The sequence below is a fragment of the Osmia bicornis genome, chromosome 4 (genome assembly GCF_907164935.1).
Source record: "Osmia bicornis bicornis chromosome 4, iOsmBic2.1, whole genome shotgun sequence".
In the NCBI taxonomy this organism is placed as follows: Eukaryota; Metazoa; Arthropoda; class Insecta; order Hymenoptera; family Megachilidae; genus Osmia; species Osmia bicornis.
This window is the reverse complement of record NC_060219.1, coordinates 11,996,122-12,017,364: the sequence shown is the minus strand read 5'-3', so window position 1 is coordinate 12,017,364 and position 21,243 is coordinate 11,996,122. Positions and strand designations below refer to the sequence as shown.

The following is a 21,243-nucleotide window of genomic DNA, read 5'->3' as shown; positions in this document are numbered from 1 at the left end:
TAAGTTTTACGTTTACACAGAATCTTTTTCGAAATTGAAATTTATCCTTTTCTTCTTGTAAAAGTGGTCTAGAGGATCAAGTACTATCCTTAGTAGTTATTCAAGAACGACCTGATCTTGAGCAAACGAGAAACGCTTTGATCGTGTCGAACGCTGAAATGAGAAGGGAGCTGAAGGAAATAGAGGACAGGATTTTGTACAGATTATCGGTGTCGGAAGGTTCTGCCGTCGACGACATGGATCTAATTCTCACCCTGGAAGCGTCCAAAGTTAAAAGCGAAGAGATCAAGGTACGTTAAAATAACCTTGACTCCTTTAATTAATTCTCTCCGTTACCGTCAGTTACTCTCTGTTACTGTCACTGCCTGTAGACGTTTGAGAAAGTACTGCCTGTACATATTTCAGGTAACGTATACGATATTATACCTTCGCAGGTAATTTTAATATCGTTCTTGGAAATCCAAATTTTATTTCCTCTCCTCGTACTACCACAGCCCGAATATTAATTCAGCCCCGGTGTTTTCCCTCGGGTACAACAGATTTACTGGTGGATTTTAGAGATACGCATTATTCGCGTACGTTTAGAAAGACTTCCGGTCCGCTTGTCAAAGTCATTTGCACCCTTATACGAAACTGAAATCCAACTGTTAAATTCACACAGGTCAACTAGTTATCTTTTCAACAGATTAAAATGAAAGAGGCTGAAATTACTCAAGCGGATATCGAAGTAACCAGGTCGATGTACATTCCCGTCGCTGTTCGTGGACAGCTATTGTTCTTTTGTCTATCCGATTTACAACATATCGACACGATGTATCAATACTCCTTGGAATGGTTCGTGGACATTTTCAATCATAGCATAGCCGCAACAGCGAAGAGCAGTGAGTAAATTACTCTTTTTACGTGTATTGCCGAGCTATCGAACTATCATTTAAGTATCATTTAATTATTATGGAATCCGAAATTAATCGATTCAATTAATCGATGAGACATTAGCTATTAGTCGCTTAAAAGATATTAATTTCCAGACGATATCCAGGAACGAGTCCAGAATATCAACCGGAACTTTACGTTCTCGTTATTCTCGAACGTCTGCCGTAGTTTGTTCGAGAGGCACAAGTTACACTTTGCATTCCTCGTCTGCGCCAGGATACGGATCCATGGGAATTTGATCGATCCTACCGAATGGAGACACTTCCTGGCTGGCCCGGAACCTTACGAGGTAAGATTACAAATTATTCGTTATGAATTAATCTCCTAAAATTGGAAACTGATGTTTAGATTGTAGTCTATTAAGCAGGTTTTCCTTAAGTGTTTGAACAGCCGTTATTCAAGCACAATCATTAGAAGGAAATTTCAGAAACGGTATCCTGCTACGTATTCCGAAACAACGAATGTAATTCTAAACTGAATAAGACACGATTCTTTAACAGAGATAACAGATAACATACCTAACGTTATAAAATAATATAATTAAGTAAGCTCTTTGCCTTAGGGAACACAATGAGAAATGTCTGTTGTTATTTAATCAATACCCCTTTATCAAAAGCGAACTGAAGCCGACTATCCCCATTTATTATCATTAACCTACCCTATCTATCCTCGAGGATTATAACTTTATAATAATAATGTAAGAGAATCAAAAGAAACGAGACATAAAAATGTTAGTGCCTCTGTTTATTCACGTTCTGCGGATATGATCGCAAAAATTCTCAGGCTCGCTGAACAAATGTGACGTGTATACAAATGGGATTTGTGGCGTTTTACAAATGTATAAAGTTTTATCTTGATTCGCTCAGGAGGGGCCGAATCCATCGCCGGATTGGATCACACCGCGTTGCTGGAAGGAAATTCAAGCCCTCGAAAATCTGTCCAAGTTCAACGAGTTCGTGGAGTCCTTCAAACATGCGATGTCCCAGTTTAAAGCGGTGTTCGACGCTCAAGAGGCGCATCTGTGAGTAACATTGAAACCGTTTGATCGATCCACTTCAACCCTAATATACCTTGTGAAATTGAAAAAGAAAAGAAAAAAAGAAAAAAAAATTACATAGTAAAGTTCATTGAAATTATATTAAAATTTACCATCGAGCGCAAATTTAATATCCATATTAATATTAATATAGTTAATACCATTTCTATGCCTCTTTTGATCTAGTGCTCCTTTTCCTGAACCATGGCAAACGAAACTGGACGATTTTCAAAAAATGTTGGTATTGAAGTGTCTTCGACCCGACAAAGTGACCAACGCGATGCAATCTTATCTAGCAAAGCATTTGGGTCGAGAATTTGTTGAACCACAAACCACCGAATTGTCTGCGGTTTACAGTGAATCTTCACCTACAACCCCAATTGTATTTATCTTGTCCACTGGTACAGATCCTGCCGCTGAATTGTACAAGTTTGCAGACAGATTGAAAATGGGCAACAAGTTACATCCTATATCGCTTGGTCAAGGGCAAGGACCAAGAGCAGAAGCCATGTTGAAATTCGCTTCTGAACACGGTTACTGGTGCTTCTTTCAAGTTAGTGAAATTCCTTGGAAATATATATTATTAGAAAGATTTAGAATTCAGTTTTCTCGGGAATCTCGTTAACGTGGTTGTCAGCCCGCCGAGACGCGACGCGACTCGTCTCGACGCTCTGCGTCGTGTTAAGAATAATGCATTTTCAATTTCTTACACGTCCCCATGGAAGATAGAGGGATATCATTTTTTCAACATTTTTTATCTTGGAAACTGAATTCATTCAATTCTTATTTCCAGTTGGAAATAAAATTTTGAATATTTTCACAGAATTGCCATTTGGCTCCAAGTTGGATGCCTGACATGGAAACAGTGGTGGAAGCACTGTCACGAGCAAAAAATCATCGTGACTTTCGTTTATGGCTAACTTCTGCACCCTCGCCAGACTTTCCTGTGAGCATTCTTCAAAACAGTACTAAAATGACAATCGAACCTCCCCGAGGTATAAAGGTGAGAGTTTTCAAAGTATCTTTTTACCCTTCAATCTAGAATCGAATTGGAAATTGATACTCATCTAATGGAAACATTCTTTTTCAACATTTTTTATCCTAACATTTCTTTGAGACAAGAGACACCGTGCTTTTGTTTTCTAGGCAAACATGTTTCGTGCGTACCTGACACAAGTAATAGAAATGACAGCATTTTTGCAATCGGAACATCCAAAGGCTACACAGTTCAAATGGCTCGTTTTCTCTTTGTGTTTGTTTCATTCGGTTCTCCTCGAACGAAGGAAATTTGGTCCGTTAGGTTTCAATATTCCCTACGAGTTTACTGACGGTGATTTGACGATATGTATATCGCAGCTGCACATGTTCCTTTTGGAATACGATACCGTACCATTCAAAGTAAACCCACTCTCATTATTTAACTCTTTGATCTGTTTCAAAGAATTAACTTTTCTAATAGGCATTATTAATTTTTCAAAGGTGCTCACATACACAGCGGGTCACATCAACTATGGTGGTCGAATAACAGACGACTGGGACCGTAGATGTGTTTTGACGATCCTCCAAGACTTTTACCGACCCCAAATCCTTTCTCCAACCTACGTGTTTGACGAAGGAAAACACTACTACCAAGTACAAAAATATTCCATAAACTTGGCATGAAAAATTCAGCACCGTGATCGATCGTGTATTTCCTTGTACTTCTTTCAACATTCTCCTCGATCTTTGGTCCTTTCTTGGTGTTCCCAGTTAGTAGAAACGGCTACGTTCGACGAGTACATCGAGTACATAAAAACGTTTCCCTTGAACGACGAGCCGTCGATGTTTGGAATGCATCCAAACGCGGACATAAGCTTCGCGCAGGCGGAAACTTACGCCTGCCTGGACACGCTTCTCGCTCTTCAGCCTCGTCAGATCGGAGTTGCAGGCGCCAGTGCCGAAGAGGTCACGACACAATTAGCTGAAGATATGCTTTCAGAGATTCCGCAGATCTTCGACCTATTCACTTTGCAGACAAAGTACCATTTTCTACAAGACATTTTAATATTTTGATTAAGGTAACTATAGATGGTGATACTATTAAATATTAATCGTTTTAGATATCCCGTCTTATACGAAGAGTCATTTAATACCGTATTACTGCAAGAGGCTATACGTTATAATGGTTTGTTACACGTAGTAAAAACAACGCTAATGGATCTCTTAAAAGCTTTAAAAGGGCTAGTCGTAATGTCAGGACAGTTGGAAACTCTATTTACTAGCCTATACAATAACAGAATACCTAAAATATGGCAAGATAAGGGTTACCCCTCTTTGAAACCCCTTGGTACTACATCTTATTTTCTTACGTTAACTTAATGAAATGAAATCATTATGTTATTTACACAAAACAGGTTCGTGGTTCCTGGACTTGAAGGATCGAATTGCATTTTTAAAGTCGTGGGAAGAGGATGGTATACCCGCAGCCTTTTGGATTTCTGGTTTCTATTTCCCTCAAGCTTTCCTAACCGGCACTTTGCAGAATTTCGCTCGAAAACACATTGTTTCCATCGATACCATCAATTTTAGCTTTAAGGTACTTTTAATTAACAAATTTCCTGAGTCTCGGATTTTTCCAAAGGCGGAAAACACGAATGCCTTCGGGCTTTTTCTCGTGTTCAGAAATATGTTCTGCAATTCTGGAATTCTCGAGATAAAAGGAACAAATAATTCTAGCTACTTTTAATATTACAGGTATTACAAACAAGGCCAACGCGAAGGCCAAACGATGGTTGTGTTGTTTATGGTTTATTTCTCGAGGGATGTCGATGGGGAGGACACTACTTAGATGAGTCTCTACCAAAGGAACTCTACACTAGTAAATATACAATAAGATAATCTAGCATATGGTATACACGAGCTCTTAATTTAGTTTATGCGGTATAAAGGGAGAAAAATTAGGTGCCTGGAGGAAGCTAAGAATAAAGAGAAAAATGAAGGAAAGATGAAAGTTATACAGTGGCTGTTGCAAATACATGTACATATTCTGTTTTCTTTTTTTTATACAAGATATATTATACTGAAGAAACATTTTGTTACATCTTTTTTATCATTACTCTTTATGATAAAAATATCCCTAATTTAGAATACTATTCTTTTTGAAATTAGTCAAATCCGTTGCATTTGTCCGCCTAAGTAGTCGGAGTCAATAGTTAGAGAGCTTTCAATTTTTCTATAGAGAGACTATGGGTCGCACATTTTAGCTAAGGGGTCCCTATCACCCCAGGATGATATCGTGTCGGTATGCAGAATCGCCGGTGCTTCGGGGTCCCTGACACCCCGGATGCCACAAATCAAATTCAGCCGTTTTTATGTAGATGGCGCCACGGGTTAAAATAGTTGTCGGTAATAAGTCGGTAAATTGTCCAATAGTTTCGGCCGTTTTTGTATAGATGGCGCTAAGATCGAATTTAAAATTTATTTATGACGGTCTTTTTACTGTACTAGGCTGGCAGTCATTTTTGTCAATAAAAACAAATTCAAAATGACGGTCTTTTTAAAATACATGTTTGTCAAACGATTATTTTAATAATTTTTCGATCTTCAGCTGACATTATCATTGATATAAATTTGCTTCTTTCATTAAAAAAACCGCTAAATGGTGCTAGTAAAGTAGTTTTTACGCGCACGCAATTTACAATTTAAAAACGTACAATATAAATATGCGTATTTGTTTATAGATATGCCTCCAATCTTGTTGCTGCCTGAAGTGCATCATAAAGAACCTGATGGAATTTATTCTTGTCCTGTATACAAAACAACCAATAGAGCAGGAACGCTAAGTACAACCGGCCATTCGACTAATTTTGTTCTGACAATGGAAATTCCTAGCCATAAACCACAGGCTCATTGGATCAAACGAGGAGTGGCTTTATTTTGTGCTCTGGATTATTAAAAATATTACTTATATCGCTTATAAATCTTAATTTTAACAATATTAATATTAAAAAGTGATTTAGAAACAAACTAAAATATATATTTGATTATTTGATGTTATAAATTTTAGCATGTAATTCAGAAATGCAAATAATAACATAAATATCAATTCAAATTCACCTGTGCATCCACAAGTGGTGCAGGATGCTGATATGCAAGGGTTGCATGGATGTAAGGGATACAGAGATGTAAAAGATGCAGGAATGTAATAAGACATCAAACATAATGAAGCATATTATTTATTCACTGCATCACTTTTTATTATTCATTATTCACTTTTTATTATTAAGAACATTAAACATTATTTTGAATTTTTTTCATAGAGTGCTGGATTTTTCCTTCCTACTCTCTTGTATTCTGCATGACACCATGTGTAAATCCCCAGGGTCATCAAAAATGCTATGAAAGAGGAAATGTTTTATCAAACAGTCTACTAAACTTTGAAAACTTTATACAAATTCGGTATCTATCACCGAGAATTTATAATTAATTTATATTACCAGGAGCCATAGTTGTGGAAAGGTATAGTGACCGTTTAAACAATTCCGGCAAGCTGTGCGATATAAATTTAGCCCAAAATCTTTGTTCATCCGCTGCCAAGGTGTAATACACGACCCTCCGTATGCGGACCGGTAGTTCTCCAAACTTCATAGTCATTTTATGAAATTATTTAACTTTTCAGAATCAAAAGCATATGATAATAAACGCTGACAACAGATTCTATAAACAACAGACGAATTATTATCGATCGTGCAATTGTTTTCGAAGAATATTTAAAAATTTTAAATCATACAAGAAAAACGAATGAACTTGGGTAAAAAAATAAACAGTAATACATTTAGAAGAGTATATTATGCATTAGAAGAAAAAGAATACTCTTCTTTTGTATTCATTTGTAAAATCACTAATGTTTATTCTAACAAAATGTGTACATAAAGTTCTGTACAATTTCAGAAACAACAAAATGACGATGAGATGACAAATTCACTTTCTAAATTTAAGGCGAAGTATAATCAGGCATGTGCTCTCGAACTTTTGGTGGAATAATAAATTTCTCTGGATTTTGTTCCAACAGGCAACCCAAAAGACGCGGTACTGACAATACTGTGCCAGATATTACAGATGGAAAGTCTCGTCCAGTTGGTGTCTGATACGCAATCAGCAACCTCTTGCTGAAATAATCTCCGCACGCTGAAATATGACCAACTTCTATGTACTGTTTCGAGAAGGAAGACCATAATTCAAAAGATACGCGCATCGATTCCCATGGTCGCAATTCTGAAGCAGGTCTCATAACAATTTGATAATGATCGCATATGTTATCGTACAATGTAGAAACGGTGTTGAATAATTTTTCAAATTGCGTCTGATATTCTTCGCTATTTTTATCTTTAACCACCACGAAAGCAACCGCAGCTGAAGTTTGACAAACAGTGAATAAACCAATTGATGCGGAGCCTGGACGGAAAGGAGTATACTGTCTTCCAGTTGAAAAATATGATACTGGCAAGTGGTTTGGATTTATTAATTGCTTCGTATGCATGGCTAAAAATGAAATCAAACTTGCACCACCAACGAGATGCATGCGATTCGATGAACCTTTGTTTACATCGCAATGATCATCTATTATAAAAGCATCAGAAGGATCTTCGTGATTTAAGCCAGAACCTTCCACTACCACACTGCGACTAAAATCAGCACCTGCCACTCTAATCATATCATTTGCACTAAATACTTTCCCTGCATAGCTTAATACACCAAGCTCAAAAAGAGCTGCTTCGTTGCATAAGTAATATTGCATAGGATTTTTATATTCCAACAAACCAAGTTCTTTTCCAATTTCAACATGATTCTTCCGAAGTTTTGAATCCGAGTATTCATTCAATGTATTAACATGTTTTAACACCACAGGTGCTTCAAGCGGTGTTCTTCTGTCTACTTCATTTGGTAAATGCAACATCTTCAATAAAACAGTTTCTTGTAAATCAGACATGATACTCTTAACTGACTTTAAGTCATTTTTCACAACATTAGTTTGCTCTTTTAATTTAATGGATTCTATCTGCTCTTCTGCAGTTAAATTTGTCTTTCCAAAAAACTTTTTCTGCTTATGTATCAATTCTTCATACCTTGCTTGTAATTTAATTTTATCAGCATTTACCGATTTATAAAACATCCACATCTTTTTAACATCATTAGCATTAATGTTTAATCCTCTACCGCTTAACTCCTGTTGTAATTTTTCCGTATTTTCCACTATATTATCAAAATCCAGACATGGTGTCAAAAATACAAATGTTTTTGAACGTTTATCGCCAGGAACGAGTAAAGCAGAACTATAGTATCTGTTACAATTAGATATCTTTCTAACATGTTTCAAAGCACAATGCTTTGTAACATTATGAATGGTATATATATTCGCAAAGTATGATAAATACTTTGCCATTGTACACTTGTAAAGTATACTCTTTAAAAAATTTTTAATTGCCCTTACATAACATTAAACAGCTTGTCAAAAACTAAACATTTCTTCTTTTGAAATATTAATTTCTATGAATCTACTTTTGCCTTTTTAGCATTTGACGTGAATTCTGATTCAGCGTCCATATTAAAACTATCGCGAATTATGGTTTCAATTTTTCGCTTTTCAGGTGCAACATAATTTCCTTTTCCTGCAGCTTTCTCTGAATCCTCAATAGTGTATGGTTCCAACTCAAGAGCTTTCAACCTACGTTTATGTACTTTTGTTGTAAGGTGATCTTTCAAAGCAGTATCATTTATAAAATACCTCCTGTAAAAAGAAACGAATCATTTGACTTAAATTCAAAGTAAAATTGTTAATAAACACGAATACAAATACATTCGTTTTATTACGAAGTATAGTTGGAGGTTAAATCGTTAAAGGTTGCAACACGTGCAAAATGACACCGTGAATACTTACGCACAATGAATGCAATAATATTGACCTGCTCCAGGTTTATCTAAATCTACTTCTTGATTTAGTAACCTCTTTACATTTTCATCTTTCAAATCTTCATCAATCTAAAATAAAAAATGATGCATAATAAATGCCGATCGCTTTGATCCACGTGATACGCATGATCCCAAACAGAAACTAGGTTAGGTTATTTTACCTCGTCTAAATCTTTTGTTTTTCTTCTAGTTCGCCAACCTTTTTTTAAATGCGTGTCTCCACGATGATACTTTCGACGTTTGTACGTCATTTTTCAATATAATAATAATTAGATACAATTAGATTAAATTATATATACGAACATCACATTGATGCGGTACACGATTCAGTCGAAGAAGGAAAGTAAATCAAAAGAATACGTAAAGTTTACTTTTTTAGAATAATCGTATTTTGTAGATTAAGAAATACATAATGTTTACAGTTTACAGTTTAAAAAATAAAAATATCACTAACGCTAAAAAAGAACATCCATTCATTGATCACGAAGCAATAATAGAAGAGACTTCGTGGCAAGATACTGATTTTTAGTTCCTCTTATATTTCTCAGTGAAACAATGTGCCAAAATTACCAATTAATCATAAGCGCATATTTACGTTGTGCTCCGTTATTTATTTACGTAGAATAATGTATAAAACAATGTGAAAAATTTGTATATGTACCGCAGTTCACCAGAGTCCATAACTGCGACGCGAGGTTGGAAGATGGTGGGGGAACGCAGCGAGCTCTCTGCCAATCGCTTTCCACTTCATTTGGGAGTATCGCCAATCAGGGCGAAGATGCGTACTGGAGATGCGCAAAGAACGAAAACTGGTCTTTTCGGAGTTATGGACTCTGGTGAACTGCGGTATAGAATATAGCACAATCTAGAGTAGTTTTATAACTACTGGTGAATTTTTGACGTTGCTATTGGTCAAATGACGTCATGGCGGCATTGTCTCTATGAGAATTTGTAAAAAGGTTATAATGGTGTTAAATTTTTCAGTCATACACGTCGTAAGTAATATAAAAATTCATCGCTTTAGTCCTGCTGTAATATTTACACTACACAGTTCTGTAAAAAACAAACAAAGCTGCAACTAATTTCAATTTTCTGAGATTAATTTGGTACTGCAAGGTACATACATACTGGTAAATCGAACACGATGCCATAAAAACTGGCATAAAGAATGAATTTGCAGAAACTAGTTGTAACAAATTTATAAATTGACCACTTGCGTTTAGTAGTTGAACATCTGAAGCCAGAAAAAAAGAAGAAATAAAGGTTCGATGTAGTTTTGAAAAAGGAACAGATGAAATTAAAAGGAGAAAGACATGTTCATAAAAGGACATGCGCAGTACGTAAAAGTTTCTGCTTTGAAATTGGCGCAAGGCAAAGGTGAAACCGACAGATGTCGCTGGAATACGTCAGTGTAGGTCGCGCCTCTATCGGTGAAGCCCATGATCAATTCAAACGGTGCGCCACTGACGAGGGGGGTCCACACCATTTTGAAAGTAAAAATACTGCGCGACCCGGGATTTTGTTTGTACGGTTCGGCGAGGGTAAAAAAGCCGAGGGCTAGGCTGTAGTATGGTCGGGGCAACGCGGTGTCGCGCGTAAAATGACGTAAAGTGTGCGAGGGTGTGCCGCGTGCGGTACGAGGAGTGTAGCGGAAACGGTGTCGCGGTGTAGGGTCGGCGCTGGTCGTAGCTATCGTAGCGTACGGGAAATTGGCTGTGGCTTCGCCAATGGATGCCAGGCAGGAGGAGACGCCATTTTGATATACGGGCGCACGTCAAGCAAGCGTTCGCTCGTAGGGAAACGCGGCTCTTGAGTCGGTCTGCCGCTCCGCGTAGGACCGCGCGGGTGAATTCGTTGGTTCGTGAGGTCGACGAGAGTATCGTTGGTACGAGTGCGTGGCGCAACGGATCCGAAGCGTTTCGTTGACAAGTGACAGGTGAATCGATCGGGCCGCGAGGAAAGTCGCGTTGCGGCCCCGTATCCGTAACACGATTCGTTCGGTTGATCGGTAGTGACTACTGTGTGTGGAACTACGTGTACATTCGGATTTTTCCCCACGCGTGCGAGTTGAGTGCGAGGGACACGGTAGCTCGTGTATATTGGTGCGCCGATCCGGGGTGGCGGTGTACGGCAGGGAAAAGCCGCTGTCTCGTTTTCGCGCGCGCGAGAGAGGCCACCGGCCGACACTTCGGGCCAGGACAATACGACCCGATGTCGGGAGCGGGTCGCGACCCCGTGTCGACCCGTGGTCGTCCTCGTCCTCGTCCTCGTAAATCCTCCTCTTTCGTAGCAGCAGAACGTTCCTGGCGTAAATGTGCTCTCATGACCGCCCATGTGCACCTCTTTTTCTGCCTGCTGCCCCTACGTGCCCTGTAAACCCAGAGCACACCCTGATTAGCACGCCCACGCACTCTATCACTCGCGAATATGGCCAAGATCCTCAACAAGGACCCCGTCACCTACGAGAGGGAGAGGGAAAACTTCCTGAAGGACCTCCGTCACTTTCATGAGACCAGAGGGTAAGGCGATTTCGTTCATTTCCTTCGTTTCCTTCCTACCGATTCTTCTCTACCATTATTTACCTTCATCTTGCTTCGTGCTTACAGTTATCGTTTACAATTTTTCATCTGTCGATGATTTTTTCCATTTACGGCATCGAATTCTATCCTCTTCGCTTGAATTCCCCTCGAATCGTTTCTCGTACAAAATGTAAATCGGGATACCGTTCCTACTTACAATTAGAATCTGGATAGTTTTGAGGTTATGTACGGTTAGTTTAAAGTTTCGTGAGACGACGACTCGCCTTTGTGCAAGCCATTTGTTTACGCGTGTTCCATGTTTTCTTTATCATCGATTATCGAACGCGTATCTTAATGCGATTGAGGTTACGTTCAATCGAAATTAGCGATATTACGTGAACTTGTTGATTTTTTTTTTCTCCCACTGAAACGAACGCTATAAACGCTACGTTCTTTTCGATATCGGTTACTTCAATTTTCATACAAATTCTAATCGTTCGAACGCAAAGACAAGTGAAAATCGTTTTACGCAAAGACGCCTGCCATTTATTACGTCATTATTCGTGTTTTATTCGATTCGGAAACGGAAACAAAGTATTCTCTCTTATACTAAGCGACGATCTTAACCTCGGCGAGAACCTCTAGTGTAACAGATGATACACCTTTTAAAGAGGCATTCTTATATATTACAATCATTTTAATTTTCTTATATGTTGTTCTAACTTTAACTTGTTAGAAGCAATAAATACACGTATATCTGGTTATTTTAAATGAAAAATAATTTTCTTATAATGATAATTTTCTGATTTTTAGGACTCCGTTCAAGAAAATTCCTAAAGTCAGCGGAAAAGATATAGATCTGTATTTGCTGTACGTTGTCGTTACTGCTCATGGAGGATGGATAAGGGTGAGTCCATATTTTTTTTCTTCTTGATATACATATTTCCGGCGATCCACGATCTACTTTGCGTTTTTAATGTAATCCGTATCACGCGTAACGAGCATAAAAATTAGGAAATATCATGCTCGTCTAATTTACCTTCGGGCATCGTTAGTGCATCATATGTACGATTAAGCCTTACACGTTACTGAACAGTAAAATCACATAATGTAATAGAATCAATTATGAATGTTTATTTCAATATACACTACGTCATTTGCAAATTTACAAAACAAATACTTTATGCAAGGAAGAAGTAATGTTGTTACAGCTGTTTATTTTCTCTTATTCCTCTCTTTTTTTTTTAAGATTGTCAGTTTTTAATTTATAAGTGTACAAAGGTTACATTATTTTTCTTATGTACTAGTTTATTCTTCAATTATTCTATTGTTCGCTAAATATTTGATATTTTTTTTTGTTTCTCTTTGAAACCGAGATTCAGTAATGTTTAAATAAAAATAAGGGACAGCTAAAACGTTTCCAAAAATTAGTCCTTGGCATAACACTGTATCTTGAAAAATAGACATTCTTCTGTTTCACATATGAAATATTAATGACGTACGTGGTCTAAAGTTATACTATTTTATTTAAAAAAAAAAAAAAAAGTGATCTGTGAAGGACGAATTTCCAATGGAGCGCTGGTAGTGCTGAAACGTTAATTAACTATCGTCATATATTAGAAAATCTAAAATTCACGCGTGTAATGCTTTTAATATTTGCGCTTACAATTATAATAATGAATTCAAATTGAAGTAGAGCGTTTAATCTTCTTATTTACTATTATTCATTTTGTATTGCAAATAGACATGTGTACGCAGAACAAAATATACAATTTCTTCGAAAAGGTTATTGACCTGTTTGAACATTTCAAAAACAATGACTCGGCAGGAAATTTCATCGGTACCTTATTTGCTAAGATTACCGGCACTATGTATCCGAAGGTTCGAAATATGTATTAATCGGACCAGTTGCAGTTTCAGCGATGCGTTAGCAAACGAAATCGTTTCGTCTAGTTTACGTATGCCGAATTTCAGGAATGCGAATACATATTTCGAGTGTTTGAACGAAAGCAATGTAAGAGGTTGTATCTATCGCGCGTGATTAACGAGCAAAGAATGCGAGAGACGCGACGGAAACGCGGGAAAACGATTGTTCCGCGTACACTCGATTCTTCGATCGCGTTTCTCGATCGATTCTCAATGTGTCCTTTCCCGCGTAAAACAAAAAAGAAACAAAGAAAGCTGGCATTCTGTTTCTTCGACCACGTTGCGCAATACACACACACACATACACGCATGATGTTTCATAGATAGATAAAGGCTATTAGTATTCTTTAACTTAACTCTTTTAAGTCTATTGGTGTATTCAAGTATTTTTATTTGTCTAATTGGTGGTCAGCAAGTTGCACTCGAGATCAAGCGTCACAAATTTAATCTTTTTGTCAATATATTAGTGCCTGATTAGAGTAAAAATTATTGCGGATCGTTTACATCGCTATACGGCTCAACTTTTTCACGGTATTCGAAACACGTCCAAGTTATATTTTTCGCATTTAAAGTCAAGGGGGCTTGACTCAGTCTCTCGTTTAAAATAATTTATCGGAAACGTGATTTTTGTATTCGAACGGTGTTTAATACCACGCTCATGAAAGTGTTCTCTGCAAAGAGAAATCAAGGATATTTTCGTTTTTTCTTTTACGAATCACGGAAGAAACGTGTTCGTTCAAATGAGAAACTGCAATTTTTTATTTTCTCGATAAAACATGTGTTTTTCAATAGAACGAGTGAATGAAAACGGTAGCACGTGGTCGCGTTAAGCATTAATGCTGACCTAAAATCACCGATTCGTTATTGAAGTATTAACCATTAGAAGATCGAACGGATGAAATATGAGGTGGAAGAAGTTGTAAGAACGTCAAGCAACAGTGGTTCCTGGTTTTTCGAATCGGCGACTCCACCCAAAATCCGAGCATAATATCGAGACAATGCGGAAGTTGACGCAAGGTCAGGGTCACTTGCTGAGGTACAGTTCGGGGTGGGAGGATAGATCATGAACCGAAGGTGGGAAGAAGGTGCGCGGTAAAGTGAGGGGGTGGGGGGATGCGGTGAAGCGAGAAAGAGAAGACACGAGAGGGGGAAATGAGAAAGAGAATATCCAGAGAAGAGAAGGAGGAGGTGGAAGTAGTGGTGTACGAGGGCTTCCCCTCAACAAGTGTGATCGAAGCTGGCTAGACTATATAACCTGTAACCGGGTCGCGACCACGCTTAGAATACACCGGCGAGCGTACATCTCGCATTCGGACAGTCTAACGTCATTTTTTCTACACAATTTTTACTTATCTTCCAACATCATACGACCTTGTTGCATTAGAAAAACGTTTCGAAGAAAAGTTCCTACCTCTACAGGTAACGGTAAAACAATTTACATCGGGGAAAATTCCCTAGATGTTACATGGCATCCGGTGCATTGTGTAAGCGAGGTCATTAAGGCGCAGAGTATCGTTAGATCGAAATTAACCAATCAAAGTTTCTTCGTAAAGAAAAAAGAAAAAGAAGAAGAAAAAAAATGGCAAAAAGTGTCTCTTATGGTCGCTGATTAAATTGATCGCTACACATTACAAGGCAAAGTCAGTCTACTTAAGGAACGTTGCTTTGCCGTAAAGTGAAAGTGTAGAAGATAGAAATTATTAGCGGTCTAGTGTGTACAGTCTTACGGTAGTAAAACGATTGGATAACTAGTTCCCCCTTGGAAGTATACAACGGGAAGTTTTTCGCTAAATAAATTTATAATGATCCTCGAGCTGGATTTCTATAGCCTCTTTAATGCCTGTACGGTTCAGTTTTCTAATCCTTAAAGTTACTAGAAATTGTTGGGAACGGTTCTGCTAAGGTCTGCTAATAACAGTCGCGTTGTTCCACGGGGCTTAACTCTTATGTAGGTAACCGAGTATGTACCCGCTTACATTAAAAAACGTATTAAATAAAGCGCAACGGTAAACGAAATGTTGCGAAAAAATTTTATTTTCGGAAGATTTAAAATTTCGGGCCACCTTGTTTTTCAAGGTGTGCTCTGTTATTACTTCTGTTACAAAAATATTTCGGCCGCATTGAAATATATAATGCTATTAATACTCGGCCGAACAGATGGAAACGTTTAAATGTCCATCAAAGTCGTGCGTAAACTGGATATACAATTCCAGCAAAATAATAAATGTAGTTCGAAGTATGTACTATAAAGAAAGATTTATTTAATATCCACTTTACGAGTGAGAAATAATTGATAAATAAAAATTGAATGGATAGTCCGGAATGCGGTATTGTTAATATTTACCATATTTACGGGGGTTGGAAAGTGGGATACGTTTATGAGTGGCTGTTCAAACTGTAAGAGTACTGAAATATTCGAGGTACATATAAGTTTCGCCTGCTTGTACGTTCGTTCACGGTGTAGTTGCATACCAAGCACGCTGAGTTCGTCAGTCTTGCAGGGTTCGCAGCTAATATAAATATTTTATCTTAAGCTCCGATTTCAAAACCCTCGATTAGCTAGAAAATTAATCCATCCGAACGATCGTCTTTCGCTCCGTTATATTATCGAGAATAAAAAAGAAAAGCATTTGTCCGTTATTCGTAGTAGGGAAAAAGGGTTAACACACGGGTGGGAAAGTTTAACCCGCCAATTTTTTAATGCCAATAAAAAATTAGCAGAATTTCTCGTCGCGGTATATCTGTGACGACTGTGGTAACAGTCGCGTTGGAGGGCCGAGTCAGCAACCAGTTAAAAAACATAGGCGTAGACTAGGCGGAAAATAAATGGTAAAACTTGAGATTTTCTTCGCGTAACGTCTTGTCAAAGAAGCAGTGGCGGAACATCAGGCTCCTACCGGTTCCGGCAAGAAAAAGAAAGAGAGGGGAGTGGGGCAGACGCGTTGGAGGGGTAGGAGGAAAAAAGAAAAAGAAGCCCTCGGGAGAAAGAGCGAGAATCTCTCTCCGCGAAGAGACGCGGAGAGTAAAGATACGTGAAAAGAAAAAGAGACAGAGGGAAAGCGGTACGTTTGCAAGTGTCCGGCTTGTTCAAGGGCGCGACTGGCTGCTGTTGGTACGGAGGAGAGTCTTCGGCGGCCGTCAAATGGGCACGCACCGTAGTCTGGCATTGGTCTGCTCGCTATACGCAGTGCGTGTAGCGTGCGAGGAATCCACGACGAAGTCGGTAATGCTGAGTCAGTCAGGTGCCGCGCGGCGCGGCGCTTTGCGTCTCCTCCTTGATAAATTCAGATTACTACATACTCAAAGTAGTAGATTTACTAAGGAAGGAATCTCGATTATTAACCGGTGGCGGTATGCTATATACCGTCTTACTAAAGTCCGATAAATTCAGAGTCAGAAACTCTGGCTTGCTTGAACGTAACCGTTCCGTGTCTGAACGGTTAATATGAATCTACCTTAAAGAGAAAGGAGTCGAAAAGAAAGGTTGAAAGAAGAGGAAAAGAGAGGCGGGAAATGAAAAAAAGAGAATGAAACCGAGAAAGACGGTGCGAGGAGGTCGAGGAAGAAGGAGGTGGGAGGGAGGTTAGCGAGGCTGGCTCGTTCGCTCCCCGGTGATGAGGCACGGTCGATATGGCAACGCCGCGCCCTGCCACACGCATACCGGCATCACCGCCCGCCCAAGCATTGAACAATCGGCAACGTCGCTTTGCCACTGCTGCGGGGGAGAGGGCAGTCGAGCTCTCACACATCGAACGACGAGGAGAGCGACCTCATGCCCTGCACACATGTGCACCCGGGGACACCGAAGAGACTGAGATGCCTGGTTGGTTGGTCTGATCGCTTGCTTGCTTGCTTGCTTGCTTTCTTGCCTGCACGCCTGTCCCACGCACGCGCCTCGGCTGATGTGCACCCCCGTGTTGAAATTGGCCAAGTACTTTTCACTTGGAGGCACGTTCTTTGACTGCGTTCTTGACGGGAGAAAAAATAGACTCCGGTCAAAGAAAAAGTTTGCATTAATATCGAGTATTCTACCAAATGAATTTGAATTTTTCCATGATCAGCCTTAAACCTGCAGTCGTTTACTGCATCGTAAGTACGCGTATAACCTCGTTTTCGAGGCTCGAACATCGAATCGGTACTTTTCACGAATGACATTGCTTCGATGATCGTGCTATTCGTTGCATTTCTTCTCTTTGCTCGTCTCTGAATCGTAGGTAACGACACCTACTACCTCCTTTGCGAATGTCGCGTGTGAGACCACGACGCGACGCGACGCGACGCGGTCGAGTTATACCGAGTAACGCAGAAAGAGTTCGAAAGCGAGAAGCGTTTGAACGGAAAAGAGATAGCGAGCGAGGAGAGGTGCTGTGCCGTGCAACGTTGCCATTCGGGCAACCGAGGGCAGACCACTTCCGAGAGCACGCCTCGTGGCAGCGTTGAAACGGCAACCTCGCCTCGACGAGATTAAATAGAGATAGCCTGAGGTATACGTTCTGCCGTCGTAAGATGGGCTCACCGTTAGTCGAGGAAGGAGTGAGATGGATAAAGGAGAGCCAAAGGAAAGCATATCGCCTCGATTCGAACTCGTCGATCGTTCTTGCCAACGTGAAAACGTCTCCGTAACGTTTTAAACGCGTCGCTGCTGCTCCCTTGCTTTTTCTTTTCTTTCATTTTTTTTTTCTCTCTCTCTCTCTCATTTCCTTTCCCTTCGATTTTTTCAATCCCTCTGATCGCTAATTAGTCAGTCATTGAAATAAATAAAAATGGCGTAACGTCATTCAAGGCTTGAACTTATGTTCGATAAAAGTTATAATTACGCGTACAGTACGTCCGTGTACCTTGGTTTCATAGTGTTAACGTGGCGTGCCTAATGACAGGAAGAAGCAAATTTTCAAACGATTCGTTCCGTATATTCTATCTATCCATAAAAGTGTTCCACTTCCTTTAACCATTAGCAGGAAAACAAGTACGGGCAAGTTGACACGTTATACAGAATTATTGGTACTGTGTCTTCTTGTCTAGTGATATTTTCATCCAGATTAAAAGTAAGAATTCCCTACTAACCATGTAAAGAAATAATAATCAACATCGCTTTGATTAGCCGCGAGGCGAGAGCAGAGAATTTCTTGCGAACGCGTGCGTGCCTGGCGTTATTCGAACGGCCGCAAGACAAATATGTATGTAACTCGATTTTTCGCCGTGTTTTTCGCATCTCTGTTCGGCCGCGTCGAGTGTGCAAAGATGCATCGGTATTAATGGCCTTGGCTTGACGGTGTGTACCAGTTGGTAAGCCATCATTGGAGCACGAGCCATCGCCAGAGGTCACTGTACCTTTTCTCTTCGTTGTTCCTTTATCAAACCGACTTCGATCCATTTGCAAACCGCATTGCACGCGTCTCGTGCACAGTTTCAAGTGCATTGCTTTCGTTACATGCATAGGTTAAAAAAAAAATTGTTAACTCGTCGCCTAGTACGACACCGAGTCGTACTCGTAGACACAGGTTATAGATCAATAGATCTTATATAATTGATCTAACATCGCGATGCACTGGCTTAGATAAAAAGGAAACTTTCGGTAGACGGAGAGATTTTGTATGTGTGTGTTTGAGGGGGGGAGTCTTCGTAATAAGTTGGATCTGGCAAGCACGATATCTCATTGGAGCGTTGGTCGTGTACTGTGCAACTCTTGTAGATTAGTTTATCTTATGTAACGAGTTAGTGCGGAGACAGAAAAGAGTGGGCATTGTTTGGCTTGCGATACAACGTGGCGTGCACAACGTGGCACCCGCATGCATTCACAGATGCCCCGACAATGCCAACAGACCCCAAACTTTTACGAGGCTCCCGCTTTTACCGAAAAGAAAATATCGCGCATTCGTATTTTTACACGTACATATTCTATATTCTTACGTACACACCGACACATTTCATTACAGCGGGGACGTCGTTAAACGTTTCTGTTGCGCAAACTTTTATAAACTTCGCTGAAAGAAAACTGAAACATTCGTATCCCAGTAGTTACGTATTGTAAGTTGTTATTCTGTATGAAGGGTGTCCTGGAAATACTCAAATTCTTTTTAACACATTTTATTATAATTTAACTTGAGATTACACTTGAAACACTTGTATAGGTTATTTGCGAATCTGAAGGATAAGATGAATAAGAGATGAGAAGGTGCCAAGAGCGAGATGTTTGATTTCTCGGAACATCGAGTTCGCGTTACAAATTGGAGATTTCAAATTGTCCTACCGATTCTGAAATACCGTCCATAGATATTCGAATTTCGTCTGGTTATTATGTTCCGACGGAACAAGGGACCGTTTCTGTTCTTCTCTGGTCGTGGATTACATGGCCCATGGCCCCCCGTGTGTATTGAGTATTCAATTGCGATGATTACGTACACGCGTACACAGGCAAGCTGTCGCTACCGTGAAACCGAATGCTACACGTCCATTAAAGCATTAATCGAGCGATCATACACGGCTAAAGGACAGGGCACGGTAATTGAGAGCAATTATGAACGCGCACTTGGAATCGTCGAATGAAGAAAAAAAGAAGATGCCGCGAAAAATGTACAAATGATAATTACGGGTGTACCTTTTGTGCTATCTTTGTCTTTTTAATGAATTCAAGCGACGGACAAAAATAATCCAACTGCTCGGTGATCATTCACACGCTTGCCGCGAAACACGTTGAAAGCTCAAAGTTTCCGTGAAACTGTGACTTTGATCTCGCCGATGGCACTCTGTTCTGAACATAAACTCTCGTCTACTGTGTCGCGGACAGATATACACAGTGTACACCGTCGTTAGTGGTGGCGTTACGCAATTGCAAATCGACCTTCCCAAGATTATCTTTCTCGTTTGCCTGAGATGTTGGCTTGCGCGGCTGTAAAACTCGTGATGCATCGCCGTACAATAAATCTTCCGGGCGAAAATGTAAATCTCGAGCTAGCCGAGCCGACTACACAGTCGTTTGCGCTGGATGTAATGTACAGCGTGGCTGTTTTTCATGACCAGAGGGTGGAATGTTGCGAGAAGATGCTTTTAGAAAGTGCTCAACAGAACCGGTCTACTAAATATCACGTTTCACAGCTTCCGCGATTTAAACTGTTTCTACAAAACTTTTCACCAGATCCAACGTTTCTGTAAATTGTCTCGAGAAACAGCCCTGCTATTAAGTGCTCCGTTTATGATTATCTAACCGTACAGGTGGGGATGTTTCTTTTTTAAAAGATAACAAGTAACGTCGTCGCTATCACGGGATCCAGCCCTTTCATTTGGGAGATATACCTCTATACCCATAACGAGGGTACTTCATCAAGGTGACTGATGCAGTAATGAAAGAGTCAAGAAGGTATCAATAAGATTATTGCATACGTGCTACGGTATCATAAGTACTATGATGCGTTTCTTTACCACCTCTTATAGTTTAGTCACGTTTCAACAGTTACACTTACCAGTGGAACGTTCATCAGAGTCAATCAAGAGTCATTCGCATTTCATCTCACATCGGTGAAACCTTAATCAGCGAGTTAATTGTAACAGTTGATAGGTAATGAGAAGAATGAAATTGTGATTGCAAGAAACTCGGTAACGAGCGGTCGTTTTACGATGTTTGTTGGCGCGAAATGAAGTGTAACGGAGGCAAGAGCACGTGTTCAGGAGCAACCCCATACGGTAGCCGGTGGAGTCGAAGGTGGCCGGGCGTGTAGAGAGCGAGACTAGGTCATCCTGGCCTCTGTCCTGGGACACTTCCGTTGATACTAAACACTCGTTCGCTCCCTCGCGAATGCTCTGGCGCATAGTTAGGCAGGCACGCGCGCATACGCGCTCTCGCTCTCCCCCTCCCCCGAGAGCCAGCTCTCCCTATACGTGTAC

General features: G+C 39.8%; 4 protein-coding genes across 5 annotated transcripts in view; 2 read left to right on the top strand and 2 right to left on the bottom strand.

Annotated features, from left to right (window-relative positions):
• Positions 1 to 6,190, top strand: part of LOC114879560 (dynein axonemal heavy chain 1-like) — a 45,172-nt gene extending 38,982 nt beyond the window's left edge. Inside the window, exons 41-53 of the mRNA XM_029194571.2 lie at positions 65 to 290; positions 686 to 881; positions 1,029 to 1,222; positions 1,800 to 1,954; positions 2,156 to 2,522; positions 2,793 to 2,972; positions 3,116 to 3,367; positions 3,449 to 3,601; positions 3,719 to 3,987; positions 4,069 to 4,295; positions 4,363 to 4,544; positions 4,703 to 4,826; positions 5,689 to 6,190. Of these exons, the coding sequence (XP_029050404.2) occupies positions 65 to 290; positions 686 to 881; positions 1,029 to 1,222; positions 1,800 to 1,954; positions 2,156 to 2,522; positions 2,793 to 2,972; positions 3,116 to 3,367; positions 3,449 to 3,601; positions 3,719 to 3,987; positions 4,069 to 4,295; positions 4,363 to 4,544; positions 4,703 to 4,826; positions 5,689 to 5,903 (2,740 nt within the window). The 3' untranslated portion in view covers positions 5,904 to 6,190. The remainder of the gene's footprint in view (positions 1 to 64; positions 291 to 685; positions 882 to 1,028; positions 1,223 to 1,799; positions 1,955 to 2,155; positions 2,523 to 2,792; positions 2,973 to 3,115; positions 3,368 to 3,448; positions 3,602 to 3,718; positions 3,988 to 4,068; positions 4,296 to 4,362; positions 4,545 to 4,702; positions 4,827 to 5,688) is intronic.
• A 587-nt stretch (positions 6,191 to 6,777) lies between these two features.
• LOC114879551 (serine--tRNA synthetase-like protein Slimp) lies at positions 6,778 to 8,487 on the bottom strand. The gene has a single exon (XM_029194551.2). It carries the CDS (start codon positions 8,388 to 8,390, stop codon positions 6,942 to 6,944), a length of 1,449 nt encoding a protein of 482 aa, XP_029050384.2. The 5' UTR covers positions 8,391 to 8,487; the 3' UTR covers positions 6,778 to 6,941.
• On the bottom strand, positions 8,408 to 9,620 carry LOC114879553 (zinc finger protein 593 homolog). The gene is made up of 3 exons (XM_029194555.2): positions 9,079 to 9,620; positions 8,886 to 8,986; positions 8,408 to 8,735 (listed from the first exon to the last, which is right to left on the bottom strand). The coding sequence occupies exons 1-3, from the start codon at positions 9,166 to 9,168 to the stop codon at positions 8,495 to 8,497; spliced, it is 432 nt and encodes a 143-aa protein (XP_029050388.1). The 5' UTR covers positions 9,169 to 9,620; the 3' UTR covers positions 8,408 to 8,494.
• An 816-nt stretch (positions 9,621 to 10,436) lies between these two features.
• LOC114879556 (AT-rich interactive domain-containing protein 2) overlaps positions 10,437 to 21,243 on the top strand; it is a 32,378-nt gene continuing 21,571 nt past the window's right edge. For both annotated transcript variants that reach the window (XM_029194562.2, XM_029194560.2), the window contains exons 1-2: positions 10,437 to 11,436; positions 12,250 to 12,343. In XM_029194562.2, coding sequence (XP_029050395.2) covers positions 11,345 to 11,436; positions 12,250 to 12,343 — 186 coding nt within the window. In that variant the 5' untranslated portion in view covers positions 10,437 to 11,344. The remainder of the gene's footprint in view (positions 11,437 to 12,249; positions 12,344 to 21,243) is intronic.